Source organism: Suillus fuscotomentosus (genome assembly GCF_016647785.1).
Source record: "Suillus fuscotomentosus strain FC203 chromosome Unknown F5891scaffold_109, whole genome shotgun sequence".
Lineage (NCBI taxonomy): Eukaryota > Fungi > Basidiomycota > Agaricomycetes > Boletales > Suillaceae > Suillus > Suillus fuscotomentosus.
In genome coordinates, this window is record NW_024539621.1 from 113,713 (window position 1) to 131,853 (window position 18,141).

General features: G+C 45.4%; 6 protein-coding genes across 6 annotated transcripts; 2 read left to right on the top strand and 4 right to left on the bottom strand.

Moving 5' to 3' along the window:
- Positions 1-1,012: 1,012 nt before the first annotated feature.
- On the top strand, positions 1,013-1,839 carry F5891DRAFT_986210 (uncharacterized protein; the record flags this gene model as incomplete). The annotated part of the gene is made up of 3 exons (XM_041377721.1): positions 1,013-1,105; positions 1,482-1,743; positions 1,769-1,839. 3 exons carry the CDS (start codon positions 1,013-1,015, stop codon positions 1,837-1,839), a joined length of 426 nt encoding a protein of 141 aa, XP_041218646.1.
- A 611-nt stretch (positions 1,840-2,450) lies between these two features.
- F5891DRAFT_986211 (uncharacterized protein) lies at positions 2,451-3,423 on the bottom strand (the record flags this gene model as incomplete). The annotated part of the gene is made up of 3 exons (XM_041377722.1): positions 2,451-3,158; positions 3,214-3,342; positions 3,397-3,423. 3 exons carry the CDS (start codon positions 3,421-3,423, stop codon positions 2,451-2,453), a joined length of 864 nt encoding a protein of 287 aa, XP_041218647.1.
- An 876-nt stretch (positions 3,424-4,299) lies between these two features.
- Positions 4,300-5,107, bottom strand: F5891DRAFT_986212 (uncharacterized protein; the record flags this gene model as incomplete). The annotated part of the gene is made up of 4 exons (XM_041377723.1): positions 4,300-4,461; positions 4,518-4,744; positions 4,790-4,886; positions 4,952-5,107. The coding sequence occupies 4 exons, from the start codon at positions 5,105-5,107 to the stop codon at positions 4,300-4,302; spliced, it is 642 nt and encodes a 213-aa protein (XP_041218648.1).
- A 282-nt stretch (positions 5,108-5,389) lies between these two features.
- Positions 5,390-6,739, top strand: F5891DRAFT_986213 (uncharacterized protein; the record flags this gene model as incomplete). Its single annotated transcript, XM_041377724.1, has 4 exons — positions 5,390-5,500; positions 5,677-6,143; positions 6,344-6,467; positions 6,524-6,739. The coding sequence occupies 4 exons, from the start codon at positions 5,390-5,392 to the stop codon at positions 6,737-6,739; spliced, it is 918 nt and encodes a 305-aa protein (XP_041218649.1).
- Positions 6,740-6,984: 245 nt separating this feature from the next.
- F5891DRAFT_986214 (uncharacterized protein) lies at positions 6,985-10,755 on the bottom strand (the record flags this gene model as incomplete). Its single annotated transcript, XM_041377725.1, has 16 exons — positions 6,985-7,239; positions 7,293-7,619; positions 7,674-7,871; positions 7,931-7,982; positions 8,043-8,110; positions 8,164-8,260; positions 8,316-8,416; positions 8,515-8,715; positions 8,781-8,784; positions 8,928-8,977; positions 9,039-9,218; positions 9,268-9,486; positions 9,552-9,961; positions 10,012-10,242; positions 10,311-10,380; positions 10,555-10,755. 16 exons carry the CDS (start codon positions 10,753-10,755, stop codon positions 6,985-6,987), a joined length of 2,664 nt encoding a protein of 887 aa, XP_041218650.1.
- Positions 10,756-15,770: 5,015 nt separating this feature from the next.
- On the bottom strand, positions 15,771-16,929 carry F5891DRAFT_1067828 (uncharacterized protein; the record flags this gene model as incomplete). The annotated part of the gene is made up of 4 exons (XM_041363162.1): positions 15,771-16,410; positions 16,456-16,459; positions 16,522-16,619; positions 16,750-16,929. Coding segments are annotated over 3 exons (273 nt in total), but the record flags the coding sequence as incomplete, so codon positions are not given.
- Between the last annotated feature and the right edge of the window lie 1,212 nt (positions 16,930-18,141).

The following is an 18,141-nucleotide window of genomic DNA, read 5'->3' on the forward strand; positions in this document are numbered from 1 at the left end:
GCCTCTGAACCTTGAACGCTAACGTGTTGAGTCTGTAGCATTGGACCCAAACTATAAAGTCACGTATGCGAAAGCTAAATGGGACTCTGATCACTTTGATGAGGGCATGATATGTTTCAATAAAGTTGTATGTCATTCGCTGTCTCTTCATTAATTGTACACATACTAATCTTACATAGTTTGATGACTACCTTCATACTATTACTAGTGCCTCCTTGCCTGTTACAAAGCCAGGTGTTGCTGTGCCTCCATCGCTTGGTCGCCAAGGCTCATATGGCCAAAATTGGATGCGTGACTCCATCAAATTGTGTATCACGGATGATGCAGCAACACGACTTGGATGACCTCATCAAGAACTGGAGGATTATTTGGCCTCACCACTGGAGGATGTTGACAATGTGGTGGCGTGGTGGGGGGTACATCACATCATTTATTTACATTGCTCAAATTCAAAACACTTTACAGCACCATTCTATTCAATACCCTACTCTCTCCCACATCGCCAAAGACTACCTCGCTATACAGGGATCCATTGTAGCATCGGAACGAGCATTCTCGAGTGGGGGCATCACTGGAATGGCACGTTATAATTGCTTACTGCTGACGACCTTTGAGGCTCTTCAACTGCTGAAGAGTGGTTATCAGCACGGCCACATCTCCGCAACAGCCCAAGCTGAGTTCTCTGCTCCATATGACAACCATGTTGTGCATGAAGAGTAGCCATTGGCCCATTGATAGTGTATTAATGTGACCTTGTATATTTTTTGCAAATGAAAATTTAGTGTTTGATGGTCCGAACCCATTCTGAACTCAAACCGAACCTTTGCAAACACATTCATAGGAGTTCGGTCCAAGGTTCATCCTAACTGTCTGAACCTGACCAGCGGTCAAGTTCAGGGTTTGCAGATATATGTCAGAAAATTCTAATTTTGGTTGAAATACATTAAAAGGGCGTGGAAGGCCTCAATTTACCGGCAGCATTGCAGTCCGGTTGCAAGACAACCCAAAAATCATGGAAGTTGCTTGGAAGCCTCAGGGGTGGTCTTCCAAGACTGTCCCAAGACCATTCCAATGCAAGGGTCAAATTTTGAGACAGCCAAAGACGGTCTCGATTGCAAGACAATTGGAAGTCACATAATTCCATTTCAAGGATACAAAGTTCATTGGGTCCATTGTAAGGCAATTTAAATGCATCAAATTAAAATTTATCAAAATACAGCGGTTACAAAAGTTGATTTTCTAGATATGTATCACTAATACTACTACAAATATGCCTTTGATGAGGTGCTTTCATGCAGAATGAGTTGATGGGACAGACAAACACTCAGAGGGCACCCTGAGTCAAAGCAAAAAGTAATACCCCCTGCAGCCAGATAATGTCAATGGGGTTCGACTAATACGTGCAGATACGCACATTATGATGGTGGAATGGCGGCACTAATACAATGGTCCAGGAATGAGAGTCCAGCATCCACAAGCAGCTACAGCGAAAGAAGAACAGTGCTTCTGTGTGCTTTGTGGAGGAATCTCCTGCAATTATACCGCCACACAAATCCTCTGAGGAGGAAGAGGAAGAGGCAGAGGAAGATGGGCAAGGTATTGATGATGGCGAGCCTGCTGTCGCATTATATGACTTTGAGGGCATGGGCTCAGATGAATTGAGCATGCAGGAGGGTGAGCGGCTCTGGATCATTGAGAAAGAGGGCGAAGAGTGGTGGAAGTGCAGAAAAGAATCATTTGATGGTAAGCAACTGCCTGCCTCGACGAGTCAACAATGATGATGGTCTTGACGGGCTGAGGATTGCTGATGGGAGTGATGGTCAAATGTTTGTTGCCTAATGTCATTGGCACATTGGTGTGGTGAGTTCTGGCTGGCAGCGATGGCCGTTAACATCAGTGACTGTTAATTGAAAAAAAGAAATGAAGTTATCAGTGACAGTATCAGACTGTTATTAATAAGACTTACCCACATCTGGTCCAGAGTCTGTCAATGAGTCTATAAATGAGAGCCAACCATATGATGTTGGCATTGAGGAGAGAATCTAAGGGAAGTCCAAGGCAGATTCAGACTGTCACTAAGATGGAATCTGCTGTCAATGTGGTCAAGGATGATAAGGTCTGTTGAAAGAAGAAAAGTTGAAGGGAAGACAAAGTTCAACCTTTGTTTGGCCTTGCATTGTCTTTCCATAATAGGAAACAACTTGTGATTTGAATCAAAGTCTAACGCATAACAGCAAATTCTACAAGAACTATTAACTAAGTAGAGTCTAAGAGCGACAAGCAAAAGAACTGAAAGTTGCCAGCATTTGCAACCAAGTCTCAAATCTTTTAAAGCCTGGCTGCTGATGGACGAGCGTGACAGAAACGCCCTTGAAAAAAAGGTAATGATGAGGCAAATCAATGTATTGAAAACAATGTAGGTGGAATGACCGTGACGTCAGATGAGCATACTATTTGGCCTTTTGGCCAGACCTCCATGTAGTCTGAGTGTTGATGCTCCCAACAACCGAACGAGTAGAATCCACAGTGAAACCTTCGCCAATGACAAGATTATCAGCTGTCTGGGCTTTGCGTCGGGGCTTTGGTTTTGGTTTTGGTTTTGGTTTGGGGCATGCATCATTAATTTCTGCGGGACCTAAATGTTCAACTCCAACATGGGCATCTTGAGGCCCCAGATTAAGGCCCCCCATCATGGTAGATATAGACTCTGAAGGAGCTGGAACAGGTGGGGCTACAATAGTGGGAGCTGTCATGAGAGGATGATTTGGAGCTGCAGGAGGATGATTTGGAGCTGCAAGAGGATGAGCCTCATCTTCAGAGTCTGAGAGTAGTGAATCGTGTGGGATATGAATGGTCCGCAGGTTTGGTAATAGCGGACCAACGACATCTGCATTGAAGACCGGGCCTTCGAGCTCCTGTTCCATGGCACGCTTGAACTCTTCTTCATATGTGTGGCCTGGTCCATTGTCATTGGCAGGAGGAGGGACAGAGGATGAAGTTGAGAAGAGAGCATTGTTGAAGAATAAGAGAACCTGATGTGCCCAGGAGCCTCCAGTTAGTAGGCGTTGATGGAAGAAGTTGTGGTATTCACGATATGATATCTTAGTAGTCTCCCCAATCTCAGTCAGTTCTGTGTCACCGGAAAGTAGGAATATTGCCTGATATTTGAGAATAATGAGTTGTAGTTGTAACGATAACTCAAAAATAACTTACGACAACAGCAGCAGCAGCAATCATACCTGGTGTCATAGCCCATAGTTTCCAGATCTTGGCCTTTGTCCTCAAAGATGCAGCACCTGTGGCAGCCAACGATGATTTGCCAAAGAGCAATACTTTCAACACCTGCCATTTGAGGGTTTATTAGCCTGTACAACAGGAAAAGGAGGAACAATGTACTTGCACCAGCTTTGCTGATTGGAGCATCTCACTTGGTACCGGCTTTTTGGGTGTAGGAAACAACACCGGCGCAAATTTTGTATAAGATAGGCGTCACTCTTATCCAGCACCGCTTACATCAGCAAATTGAGAGCCTCGCCGTTGCTCAAATTATGGGCACATATATTTATTTCTGATGTTATTGGATCCTAGGAAATATTTAACAGCAGTATAGTTTGAACTGCCAGGAAGCAGAAATAAAAAATATTCAAAACTGAATGAGATTTTCATTGTCCAATTTTTTTTGTTCTATTAAGTCAGAAAGTGGTTTACAAGGCCATGAGATGCCAGGGAATAATTTTGAAGTTCTCGAATCACCAACATTTGGCCGCTTATATAATACATCACGTGATGTGTGCCTGGGCAGGACGAGGAGGAGAAGGCAGCAAAAATCAGTGATATTACCCACAAAAAGCATCTCACAATGGGTGCAACATCTAAAGCTAATAAGGCTCGTCTCAGGAATATTCAGTCTGCACTTTCCAGGTCCCACAAAACCACAATTAAAGATGTCTCTGACTCGAGCTGCAGTGATTCTGAGGATGATATAGGGTTCCACACGCTTCATTTCCGCGTATGCGCAAGGTCTTACTGGTGGCAAGGCAGCTTGGGCTAACTGTCAGTACCATGGACATCGCACTCTACCTCCCTCCATGATTCTCGAGGTTAAGGAGACACTTAGAAAGGCTTAATGCACTAGAATATAGTGTTACTGCATGTAGCATGTACTAATCACTCGTCACTCGTCACTAATCCTTCTTGCGGCAGTCTCAACTTTTGAAAATTTTCAAGTCAAAGGTTTGGCCGCATTTAGGGTTAGAGTTATGATTATGTAAGACATGTTGGAAAAGAGTGACGCCTATCTTAGTCACCATGGGGACTCAGTAAAAGTGCATGACATCCGGCGTCTTCATGTCGTTTGTAGCCCCGTATGAAGATGTTCACACTCAGACTGAAGATGGCACCAGCACATGCCTTGACATCTGAAGCCATTTCGGAATGAGCATTACTGACACCCCTCCCGAACTAAGGAGATTCAGATCAGAACATGAGAATACATTGACAGGACAGGTGCGACATACCTGAGAGCCAAAACTCTGATAATTCATCAATTTGTGCTCTTCTGTGGGAATGAACTGGAATAGTTCAGCCTTTACACCATCCTCCATCGACACCCCACTTATCCAGAATTCCTTGCTGTTAAGATTGATGTCTGGACAAGTACACAACGGGAAGATCTCAACGTTAACCCAAAGGCAATGAGTGATGGAGTACTTCCTCCCAAGAGTTCGGATGGTGTCTTCCTTGGCTGCCATTGCAAGATCATTCAGGGTGATATTACGTCATTTGCGACCTTTGGATGTTGCCACCTCAAGGAGTGCGTTCCTTTTCATAGTCTCCCAGTATGTACTACACAAGTTGAGTAACAACTTCTGAGTGACCTCGAGAGCCTAGTGGTTGCGAATTGAGGAATTTAAAATGTAATATCAAACTCGATAACAATGTAATAGCTTACCTGACGGAGCTCCTGAGATGTTGCATCTACAGGAGCAGGTGCAATTGTGGCACAGATGCATACAAGCTCTTTGTCTGAGTCATCCGAATCAGACTCTGACAAGGACTCAGAGTCAAATTCAGTGTTGGCCTGCAGTAGATCTTGGCACGGCAGCATGATGGGCAAAGGCGAGAGGACTGGCGCGACTCAAAATTGGGTGGAGCTGGAGGAATCTGGATTAGTGTCACTGTGAGTTTATATGCAAAACTCACAGTCTGGAACATGCGCTGATAGGCGAGCATTGTAATTCAGAACATTTTGGGGACTTGAGGGCAGCACCATGTACAAATACATACTAAACCTGTAGAACAAGTAGCGATTACACACAAATAAGTCACTCAAAGGTAAAATACACACCCGTTATGCCCCAAAATGTCTAAGTACAACTTGTAACGCATAATGATCCACATGTGGTATCATCATCAAACCCCTGCCAAGATAGGGCCACGTCATAAGAAACGCATAATGAGTACACATGTCAGTCCTACTGTTACACCGGTGACCTTGTTAGTGAGCAGTAAGACCCTTCAATTTCATAAAGCTTACTGTTATTTGATATGTATCATGTCAATGAGTCTTCAGAAGACAATAAATTTGGAAGTTGATGACGTTGACCTGATTGCCGATGCCCACAAGGAAGTTGTCAGGCTTGATTACACAGTTGAGGATTGTGCTTTAGATAATAGAAGTCAGATGTGAATGGAAAGCGTAGATTAGAGGCCGCACCATTTGAAAATGTGCATCACAGAGCACAAACCACACAAATCCATGTCCTCTCTGTCAATGAACCTGGAACTGCACAGAAGCAGATGAAGGGAATTGTGGGGAGGCAGACAAGGGCGCACTTGAAGAAGCTCCTCAACAGTCTGAATTGCAGGGAGGCAGATGTAAACGATGGTGCATGCCGGAAGCAGACAAGGGTGCGCCTGAAAAACTCTTCAACTGCCAGAATTGTGGGGAGGCAGATAAGGGCGCACCTGAAGAAGTCCTTCAGCTGCCTGAATTGCAGGGAGGTAGACATAAATGATGGTGCATTCTGGGAGGCAGATGAGGGTGCACCTGAAGAAGTTCTTCAACTGCCTGAATTGTGGGCAGATGAGAGCGGGGAGGCAAATGAGAGCACACCTGAAGAAGTTCTTCAACTGTCTGAATTGTGGGGAGGCAGATGAGGGCGCACCTGAAGAAGTTCTTCAACTGTCTGAATTGTGGGCAGATGAGAGCGCACCTAAAGAAGTTCTTCAACTGGCAGAATTGCAGGGAGGCAAATAAGAGCACACCTGAAGAAGTTCTTCAACTGGCGGAATTGTGGGGAGGCAGATGAGGGCGCACCTGAAGAAGTTCTTCAACTGGCAGAATTGTGGGGAGGCAGATGAGGGCGCACCTGAAGAAGTTCTTCAACTGGCGGAATTGTGGAGAGGCAGATGAGGGTGCACCTGAAGAATTGAGGAAGTTCTTCAACTGCCTGGATTGTGGGGAGGTAGATGCAGGTGCACCTGAAGAAGTTCTTCAACTGCCTGAATTGCAGGGAGGTAGACACGCATGCTGGAAGCAGATGAGGGTGCATGGTGGAGGCAGACAAGGGGTGCGCCTGAAAAACTCCTCAACTGCCAGAATTGTGGGGAGGCAAATAAGAGCGCACCTGAAGAAATTCTTCACCTGCCGGACTTGCACACGACAGGGCAGGAGGTCCAAGAGAGAAGTATTGTACAATGGGGATCTAAGGAGCCTGCCAGGATTGTAGATCTGTGATATGGAAAGGTATGGTAATATCTATGGTAAAGTACAGTCCAGTGAGGGATGAGTTAAAAGAGTTGTCTCTGAGAATGAAGAAATATGTCAGTGTCTACATAATTAACAAGGAAATAGTCTCCAGGAATAGCAAAGTCCGGAACAATTAATACGCCATGAATGATAGAGTGAAGCATGATGAATTCTGATGAAGCCAGGGGTCACACACGAAGATGAGTCAGTCGCAAATCTTGGTCAATAGCACGTCATGGACCCATTCGCACATCCATAGGTATAACTAAGGCGAGATCTAAAACCTTGCTGCCAACCATGTGCTTGAACATAAACAAGATGCGAACAAAAATGTTCTTGTCATTGCTGTCCTTGTCATTGGTGTGAATCAGGGCACAGTCATGTCGCTCATGGCCATGGAAGCTCAGGTTACACCACAAATAATCTGTAGCAAGCTTCCAATCCACAACAGACTCGTAGTTGACCTTGAGGAACCAATGCTCCTGGACCTGCGATAAAGACATTTAAGAAGAGGAACATCAGCGAAACGACTATTACTGACTGTATCTCGTGCTGAAAGTGTCAGCCATTTTTTTCCATCAGGTAGCAGTATGTTGTAAGCAGGTAGAAAGTCATTGAGGAATAATGAAAGTTTCTTGCGGAACTGTGCAAAGGCAGGCTTGGATGCATCTTCTTCTTCGAGCTGCAAAAGGGTGACTGAGTGTTGTGGGGCACCAAGATGAATGTGCCCGCCAAAAGGTTGGTCATCTAGGTCTTCCTCCTCGAGCTCTCTCTCTGACAGCATGACTTTACATTGTTCTTCATCAAGGTATTCAATGCAGCTGTGGAGGAGCCTGGAGACGAGGGTCATATGATCTAATCTAAGTATCTGGTATGCAAAGGATGAACGATGAGTTGATTTACAGAAAGAATAAAGTAATACCTGGTTAGTGACATCCTTCCCGTTTGTTTGCAATTTGTACGCGCATTTGATCAGTCCATGTTGCTTCTCGTTTGGTCTGGTGCTGAAGTTTCGAGCTGCGCCTTTCTCCCTGATGTCAGTAAATACATGCTTCAAGGCGTGAGCCTTTGGGAAATTCCAATTCTTGATTGTGTCATCACCAAGGACCTCGATATATTCCTGTGTGATAGTAGCATTGAGTCACAATGATGGGTGCAAGCGATTCAGACAGGACTTACATCTAACAGTTTCTGAAACACAAGTATCTCCGCCTCCACAGCTGCAAGAGTACTTTCAGTATGAACATCAAGCGATATGTACATATCAATGTGAAGATAGCTCACTATGCACTTTAAGAGTGCATAGCCAGCTTCATCTTCCACATGTGTGAGTACGTTCTGTGCCACATGCACAATTTGCTATCAAAACAATGAGAAATGTACAGTTTTAAATCTAGCACCCTAGAACATACCCTAGATATATCCTGGAACTTGTTGCCATCGGTAAAATAGATGTTAGTAACACAATCAAAATGGTTCAAGTTTCGCCATCGCAGAAACGCATCAAACCTTTAAAATTAATGACATGACAGACTGATAGAATAACGACTGGGAAGGGACTTACTTTTCATCAACCTTCTTCTCAGCGGCACATCCCAGCACCTTGAGGTGTTTCTTGAACTCGTCAAACAAGTGATCGCTGAATTTCCCCTTATGTAGTGGATCCTGCAAGAGCGCATCATGCAGGTTGGACAGCTTGACTTTCCAAAATGCATTATGATGGTTGTGAGATCATGTAAGTGAGAAAGACATCAATCATGCACCTTGATAGGCCTCAAGCTCCGTTTCTTCAGTTCCACCTCGCCTGCAATACAGTCTCTGGACCATAACTCGACACAATCTTGTGTGTCTTTAATGGTGCGCTTAGGGTAGGTCGTTGAGTGGTCGGTGAGCTCTTCTCTTGGGACCAGGCAAATGGGACAAGGACAGGCCGAATTGAGGCCTGTATTAGCGCCATCACACACCTAATAATATAGATCATTTGTGTTAGAAACGATGTGTTAATGAAATATAAATGTGGATCACTCACTGCTCTTCATAATCAGCCAATAGGATCAGAATTAACGGGAATAGCCAGCGTTGAATTCCATCATAGCACTCGTGTGCAAAGCCGGTTGCAGATAAGAGCATGATAGTTACGAGCAGGATTGAAAATGATTCGTGCCATACGACACACTTCAAATTCATGTAGGAAAGTTTACTGTCCTCATCTGAATCCTCAGGAACCTGTAACGAGGGGCAAAGACCATTAATTGAGTCCCATTGACATAACATTGCAAGAACTTACAATCGGTAACCAACCTACCAGGCACCCTCCTCTGGGACCATCGACATTCCTGATGTTAACTGGTAGATTCCCACAGCAGGCAATTACTGGTTCTGCTTTGACAGTACCAGCCGATGAAAGATGAGTTTTGTCAGCATATAATATGAATGTGAACGGCACTCCATTCTCAGGCAACAATGACTAAATGAATCAGTCAGTCACATAGTATACAAAGAGGGATTGATCACACTTGAAGATCCCACCAGCGGTCTCCTATCCATGGCTGGTGGAAGAAGCACTCAAAGCGAGTCCCATTGTGCTTATAAAGCTGCTGAGCGTCCCAGACAAAGTGCAGAGCCAACAAGGGATTGACTAATAGGTCCATTGCCCAGTCCCACAGAGGCCGCGAATAAACTTCATACTCAATCATTTCCTTTTTGTAATCAATGGGTATAATATGTTTTTCGAACTGTTTAATTGAACATGGTCATGTACACTTGATACAAAGGCAAAATAAAGTTACATGGCTCTTACTGGTGTCATCTGGCTAGATGCCCTAGTCCATGCAGTCGCAACATCTGTGTGCATATGGAACGAAAACTTTGTGTGACCATCTGCGACTTGCCAGATGAACTTCAACAGCTCATTGGTTTGGTCCTTGTTCAGCGCAGCTTTGTGTGTGAACTCAGCAAACTCAAAGTCTGCATGAGAGGTAAAAGGGTGCCAAGGCATATCATCAACAATGGGTGAACATGGTCCCAAACCACTCCCGTAAGCAGAAAATGTTTCAACAGCTGTTGGGCGACTGCTGTGGGGGTGGAACTCTGTCTTGAACATGTTGGAACAGGCTGAGGTTGTGGCTGTGGCTGCGGAAACTGGAATGAGACGAGGAGGAGGTGCTGCTCCTGCAGAGGCACTAGCCATGCTTATATCAGAGTTGGAACCTAATAAATGATGTTAGTTATGTGACTTGGGTCAAGATAAGAACACGTACATTGTCGTGCCTCACCCTCGACGCTCTGTGTGTCATCAAGACCCCCTTCCAGTCCTGCAGCAAGATAATCGTGGTCACCGTCATAATCGTACACGTCATTTACAGTAGCAACAGATGTTGCAGCTGTGCCTCCTGGACCTGATTCGGAGTCCACAAGCACAGAGACTTGAGCAGATGTGCTGGTGGGGTCATGCTCATGTGTTTGCTTGTGTTTCTTGCTGCGATGATGTTCTGACACAAAAAAATTCAATAATCAGTGATTGATTCAGAGGAGATCAAGATATAAAATGTTGACGAACTGTGTTCTCCTTCATTCAAAATTGAGTGTACTGCAGCCCGCGCAAATTCTCTGTCCTCTTTCTTCTTTTCCTTCCATCAAAGGCAGCTCTGCTTGTGTAACTTGATGCCTCTGGATGTGTGGGATTCATTACAATATTGACATTGGACCTTGATGGTAGATGCAGCAGTTTGCATGTATTTGCACCCTCCAGAGGCTCCAGTGTTGTTTCTGAGTGCAGGCATATGTCACTGTAGTATACACACAATGAAGAGTTGCTTTGAATTCAAATACAGGACATCGAAAATCGTTTGACGTATGATCAGAATCGGAATGAGATTGTAATCAGTTGCTGACATAACTGAATCCTTGGAAGGCGCAAATACATCTTGCAAGTTACCAAAAATAATGTCGCTTCCTTGGAATGCTCTAAGAATATACCACAGTTGCTTGGAAGAATCTTGCATTGCGGATGCAATACAGCTAAATGATGTCTCAATTTGGAAACATTGCAAGGTACCTATGGAATTTTCTGACATAGGTCAATGAACCTGACTGAACTGGACTTCGGCAGCACTACTATTCACTATTTACATTCAAACTCCTCTTTAATATTCCTATATATACATCTCATTATGCTTTGTATCTTTAACTTGACTTATGCAGACCAGGGCCTGCAATCTAGCTTTCATCTTCATCAGAACATTGGCTTCACTTGAATCCTTGAACATTAAGATGTCTAAACAACACTGAGCATAACACCAAATGGATGTTCTGCTAACAGCAAGACAGATGTGGTTCTTCTCTCGAATGAGAGGTCAAAGATTCAGGCTAAGGCAAGTGTAGGCGACTCCCTTAGAATAGTGGTTCTTAGACAGCAAGGTTGAAGACCTTGCTGAAGGACAAGTTCCAGGTAAAACCCAGTAGATTAAAGTAAGGAATACAACCAATGAACTACATGTCTATATATAGTGAATGTTTAAGCAGAGCTTGTAAATGACCTATCAAGATAAGGAGATAAAAGGCGGACAGCCCACTTGATAAGAGATATGTGATAGCAAACATAGTGCGGACAGCCTGCTTGATGAGAGATAAGTGATAGCAAACATAGTGTAGACAGCCCACTTGATGGGAGATAGGAAAAATGAATAGGGGTCTAAATGTTATTGTAACATCATTGAACTCATACCATGTTTCGGTGAGAAAGTGGCCAGTGATATTTCATCAGTCACTTGTTTGGAATGCTACAAGTATTTCTTTTTGAACAACTTTGTGGACAAAGAAAGCTACCATGCATTGAGTACTGAATTTGCATAGACAGTGGCTCAATTAGCATGATCAACTATTGGTATCACATATATTGTATTGTATCTGTGAGCCTATCACATCCTATCAACAAAAGATAACTGGAAACCCCGTGTGTAGGGAAACACTCAGAACGGAACAGACAAAGCGTGGACAGGTCGTGGATTGATGGTGCAGTCAGAAGTAGATAAGATACAAGGCAGCAGCGCCACATGATTATGAACCAATCAGCCAAGCCAAACATTCGCAAGCAAGCGCGTAGTAAGCATCCAGCTTACACTCCTCCACCCTATGATGTTGCAGCTTCTTGTTCTCCTAACCAGATGTCCAGGGCCTCCGTTTCTTCAAGCTCTCTTCTCAGAAGCCACTCGTCTGCCTCTGGTCCCTCTCCCTGCCATCTAACCAGGTACTGGGTACCCCTCCCTCTCCGTCTTTCATCAACGATCTTTTCGATGAAACACTCGACGTTGCCTTCTGCCATGACGACGGCACCTGGACGTTGTTGTTCACAATTGGGGAATAGCAAAGCGTTGTTCTGATGGTATTTGCGCAGTTGTGAAACGTGGAAGGTGGGGTAGACGTTCATCGTTTTGGGTAGATCCAGTGTATACGTGGAAGACTCCGAATGACAATCAGTGATGGTGTATGGTCCATCAAATCTGGGCATGAACTTAGCTACGCGATGTTTGCCCTTCTGTAGGTATTCCTGTCTCCTGTTCTTTGTGGCGAGAAGGACACGGTCTCCTACTTGGAAGTTAGGCTCGTCTGCGCGGTGCTGGTTCGCTGCTGATGCTTGGCTTGCTTTTGCAGCAAACAAGGAGTCTTGCGCCTCTAACACGTCTGTTTCTAGTTGCTTGATGAGAGTGTGAGCATCGAACTCGGTTTCTGACAAGTTGTCATTGTGGACGAGTGGGGGAATGAGTCTGGGTGAACGACCAAGATGTGGTTGAAATGGAGAGAAACCGGTGTAGAAACAACAATACTGAGAGGAACAAAGAAATGCTCCTGACTGTATCTAAAAAGTTGTAGGTCGTGCGTTGCCTAGTCTGCGATACTTGAGATGGCAAGTGCATTTGACCCTAAAGGGGAAGCAGGTGCAGCGGAGATCTAGAGGTACGCGCTTCAGTGAAGCGCGAGAAAGCGCAGGTGCGCGCAAGGTACGAAGGCGCGGGAACGCGCGCGCGTATTAGCGCGAAGCGCGGGAAACCGCGCGCGTGTAAGCGGAAATAAGAGAGACTAAACTTATGTGAAGATATAAGTAAGATAAAGGATGTGAGATGTGTTGTGCTAATGAATAGATTTCTACTGCGACTTTCTAAGTAGTAAGTACTAGGTAAAGTTGGGTGAAAAGTAAGGTAAATAATAGTATGTACTGCTGGCGCTTATATAGCGCGCCTAAGCGCGCTCATGCGGAGCCGAAGCGCTACCGAGTAGGTATGTAAAAATATATATGAGTGAGAAACTATGATAAAAATAAAGGTGGAACTATGCTAATAAAGGAAATGGAAATATACGCACTAGGGAGCTTGGTGGACAATGGATGGATGCATCTGGATGGCTGGCGCTATAGGGCGCGCAAGCGCGGGAACGCGCGCGCGCGTATACATTGTGAAGCGCGGGAATGGTGCGCGCATGGCGCGCGTTGCGCGGGAAAGCTGCGCGTCATATAGGAATCACTGTGGATGGTACACAGAGTGATGCTGCGAGTTGGTGCTGTATACTCCCTAGTGTAAAGCGCCATATCACACTATGAGATGCACGAGTCTCTATACCGGTACTGGCGTTACATGTGTTCATGATACTGAATCGAACCTGCGGTAGTGCCCGTACCCAGCCTTTCTGGTTCCGTTCGACGTGGAAGCGAATGCATTGGTTGAGCGTTTTGTTAGTGCGCTCACTAGCGCTGTCGGACTGAGGGTGAAAGGCTGTTGACATTTTTAATTTAATACCCGTCAGTTGCGTTAAGGACTTCCAGAATGATGAAACAAAGAGCTTGTCACGGTCTGAAACTATCTCCAGTGGCAGACCGTTTTCACAATACCATTCATTGAAGAACAGTTTCGCGAACTCCTGTGCTGTCACGTTTTCTCAACACAGTACTAAATGAACATCAGCGTTGAGATGGTCGGTAATCGTAGCTACCATGTTAAAACCTTCGTCTTCAGGCAAGGGGCCCACAAAGTCAATAGCAACGCAGTCCCCACGTTTGTCAGGAATAGGTAAAGGGTGTAGTGGCCCAGGCGGACGTGTCGTGCGTGATTTGTTGCGTTGGCATGAGTCGCATGACGGAATGTACGCCTCAATTAGATCTTTACGCATTTGCGGCCAGTAGAAGGATGTGCGTAGCATTTCGTATGATTTATCGCCCCCAAAATGGCCTAAATTATCGTGCGCTAGTCGGAACAATTGTTCTCGAAGGTCAGCAGTTCGAGGTACTACAAGCCGATCCTTAAGGAAAAATAAACCATCACGTTTAACTAGGTTAGGAAGTGAAACAAGAACACTGTCAAGTTTCGCGGTGAATGGGTCGTTGGGGTATTCTTTCCTGATTGTTGTTAGTAAAGCCTCGTCTGACTGAATTGCGAGTATGGAGGCCACGGTATGTCTTTCTATTTGTTCGTCGTCGCCGTGTTTGTTGTTGGAATCTGCATCTGGAAATTCGGTGTGTGAAAGCGCATCAGCCGCTGCGTTATCAGTACCTTTTAAATACACAATCTTAAAATCATATGCAGCGAGGAACTCTTGCCAACGGCCTTGTCGTCGTGAGAGGTCGCGTTGAGTCATGAAGTTTTCGAGAGTGCGGTGATCAGTCCGAACTTCGAATGCTGTTCTGAGAAGCTCGACTCGCCACTTCTTCAAGGTGTGAATGACAGCGAGGAGCTCTTTTTCGTGGACGGGGTACCGAAGCTCTGCATCTTTGAGGAGTGAGGACTCGAAAGCGACGGGACGTGCTGTTTCCCAAGTTGGACCCCATGAAAGAACGGCTCCTGTTCTATAATCACTTGCATCAGTAGTCATGAATATTTTATTATCTCCCGGGTTATCATGGTCGATAGTGGTCAACACGCATCGTAAGACAACGAGATCCTTGATAGCCATGAAGGCCTCCTGATGATCTTTGGACCATCCAGGCCACTCTAAATCAACAGATTTAGTGGTGAGACCGTTTAAGATGCACATGTACTCAGCGAGATCCGGTAGGAAGTCGGCGACATAACGGACGAGCCCAAGAAACGAACGAACGTCATTGGCACTTTTTGGGGCTGGCCAGTCCAGAATGCGGGAGATCTTTGTTGGGTCCGCTTCAATACCTCTGTCTGATATGACGTGGCCAAGGAAGTTGACTTCAGTTGCAAAAAGACATGTCTTTTTCGATGAGCAAAAGAGCGATGCTGCGCGCAGTGCTTCGAGCACTGTGTTGACGTTTTCAATGTGTTCCTCGACCGTTTGTGACCATATGATTATGTCGTCGAGGTATACGTGACAGATCTTTCCAATCAAGGGACGGAGGGCGGCTACCATGCGTCATTGGTGTGTTGCCGGGGCGTTGCGTACACCCATCGGCATGACACACCATTCGTGTAGACCAAAGGGGGTGTGCACGGCTAGCAGGTGTCTATCATCTGGGTGAACTTTAGTCTGAAAAAAGGAGTTAGTCATATCCATCTTGCCAAAGATCTTGCCTTTGGCGCAGTCTCTCAATATTTCGTCTATTCGTGGTAGGGGAAAGTTGTCGGGTACTGTGTTAGCATTAAGTGTACGAAAATCGTTTACCCATCTGGGCAACACCGCAGGATCTGCTTTGGGTATGATGAAGGACGGTGCGGAGTGTTGTGATGATGAAGGCTGTATCCTTCCAGCGTCTAAGTGTTGTTGTAGTAGTGTGTGCCAAGTGTCCCTATACTTCCTCGGGCAGTTGTACCCTCGAAGTTGGATCACTTGGTTGGCGTCGCGTAGTTTTATGCGGTAGTAAACATCATCTGGTAAGTCGTTACAGCAGTTTGCATAATGGTAGAGGCCGGCGGTATTTCCAAAAAAAATGTGCATTTATTTACAACAAAGTAGCGCTACAAAGATCGATTTTTATCTCAACAACGAAGCAAGCTATTGACATGGTCCAAGCGACAAAACTGATCAGAAAAATCGAACGCAGACGGCCAGCGAAAAAACTAAGTGATTCGGTGAAGCTCGTAGTCACCTGCTCTCAGAGCCAGTAGAACTACAAAGATTGATTTTTATTTCAGTAACGAAGCAAGATAATGACAAGTGGTAAGATACAAACTTGATCAGAAAAATGAGGCGCAGAAGACTGTAGAAAGGATGGAATGATTTGGTGAAATGGACACTTGCCTCATGTCCGCTAGCATCAAAACTAAATTCACACACATCTCACTTTTCCCGGTCTGCTACATTGTCTCGCAGGATGGCAAAGGCTTCTACCCGAGTGCGCAAGGTCAAGGAGCCTCGGAAATGCAGTTGTCCTCTGAAAAAGCAATTACAGCCCCCCAGTGGTACACAGGCAGAACATCCTCCAAGCCAGGAAGTCGTCTCAAAGACTAAACCACGGCCACAGCCCATTCCACCAAAAAAGTCCAGCACTTTGTCAGCGGCCACAGTGCCAGGTGGATCCAGGTCTGTCCCAGACGTCAGAGCAGCTGTAGCGTCAAGACACTAACTTTCTTCCTTGAATAGCCCGTGCGATGAAGTGTTCGCCAGATTGTGGACAATGACAGGTGTTTCCCGCGAGCCTGGCTAATCTCATCATGGAGTTCATCTAGATACATATCACAGCTGCGGGACAAATGGCCATGCATGTACTTTTGTTATGTCAGAATTTGTGCAGAAAGAGATTAAATATGGACGCACCTCAATATCTTCCAAGTCCATCATTCAAGTTCTGCCACTATTACCACTCTGGCTTTCTTTACGGCTTCCCAGTGAACTTATGGCATCGCGCAACCCTTTCAATCGTCGATTTTCTTGCACCAGTGTATGCCATGATTTCGGATGTGTCAAGGAGCGGTAGCACTCAGATGATAATTTCGCATAGTTCTTGCGACGATTTGTGACCTTTCATAGTGGGGTAAGGGAGACATTTGACTGGAGAAAAAAGTATTGTTGTAGACTGTTGGCTCTGAGAGCAGGTGACTATGAACTTCACCAAATCGCTTGATTTTTTCGCTGGCCGTCTGCGTGCGATTTTTCTGATCAGTTTTGTCGCTTGGACCATGTCAATAGCTTGCTTTGTTGTTGAGATAAAAATCGATCTTTGTAGCGCTACTTTTTTGTAAATAAATGCACATTTTTTTTGGAAATACCGCCGGCCTCTACCATTATGCAAACTGCTGTAATGTGAGGAATATCTGAAGGAAAACGGTCAGCGAAGCGAGTCATAGCATCGTCATTGAGCTTTGCAAGCTTCTCCGCAAACGTCAAGGCCTCGATCCTTTTCTGCAATACGGCACTGATGTTGACCGGTTCGATCGGTTCCAACTTGTTGTCGATTTTTGACCGTTGTTGGTGAAGAATGTCCTTTAATTCGAGGGCGAGAGACCTCCGGTACATGTTGACTTGTGAAACGGAAGGAGTAACAGTAGGTAAAGAAATGGGAATGGAAGGAACAGGGGGATTCAATAAATCATACAAGGATTCTTTAGCTATACAGGTACGAAGTTCGTGATCAATCACGACACGATTATGTGCAAGAAAGGGTCCACCAAGAAGAAGAGAAGCGCACAATTGAGGTGCGATAACGGCCTTTACGGTCCGAGAAGTCCAGTCACAGTTTAAGGAGGACGGCTTGATTTTAACATAATGATGAAGAAAAAAGGGGGGTGCATTTGAATCGGTGTTCATGGCGACGGTTGTTGAAATCGGTTTGTGTAATTTCCGACGGTGTAATCTGAGTTTGGTGACGAGGGCCTCATCAATCAGAACTAGGGAGGAGCCATCATCAATCAGCGCTGAAACAGAAACGGAAGAAGGAGAAAGAGGGCCGTCAAGTAAACATTGCCACTTAAGTTGTGGGGTGGTTAACGGAGCAACAGGTGGGTCATTAATTGGAGGCAGTGAAGGGGTGATGGTCAAAGGAGGAGAAGAGGTTGAACTGGAATGGACGTGACTTGAAGACGGTATCCTGACATACTCTTCTCCAGAATCTGTCCCGTTTCCAAGAACTGCGGAGGGCATCATGACTGCAGCGACGGCTTCCATGGACGCAACTTTTGCGGTCTTTGTAGACTTGTTCTTGCTGTTGAGCGCCATGTTTTCTGTCAGCGGTTTGTAGGTAGCACCATCAGGAAACCCGTTCTTGCAGTCTTTCGAGCGACAGGAGACGTAGAAGCGTCTGCACTTGAAACACCCTTCATGTTTGTTAAGAAGTTGTCGTTCTGTATCGGATAGGGGGGGAACACGAGTAGACATCTTGGCGGAGTGCTCTGAGGATTGGTTCGGTTTGGGAAGATTAGTGCGAGGGGCAAAAGGTTGTCTATTTCTGGAGGAAAGAGCTGCGTCGATCGCTTCTTTCTGTCTAGCGACTGTACGCAGGC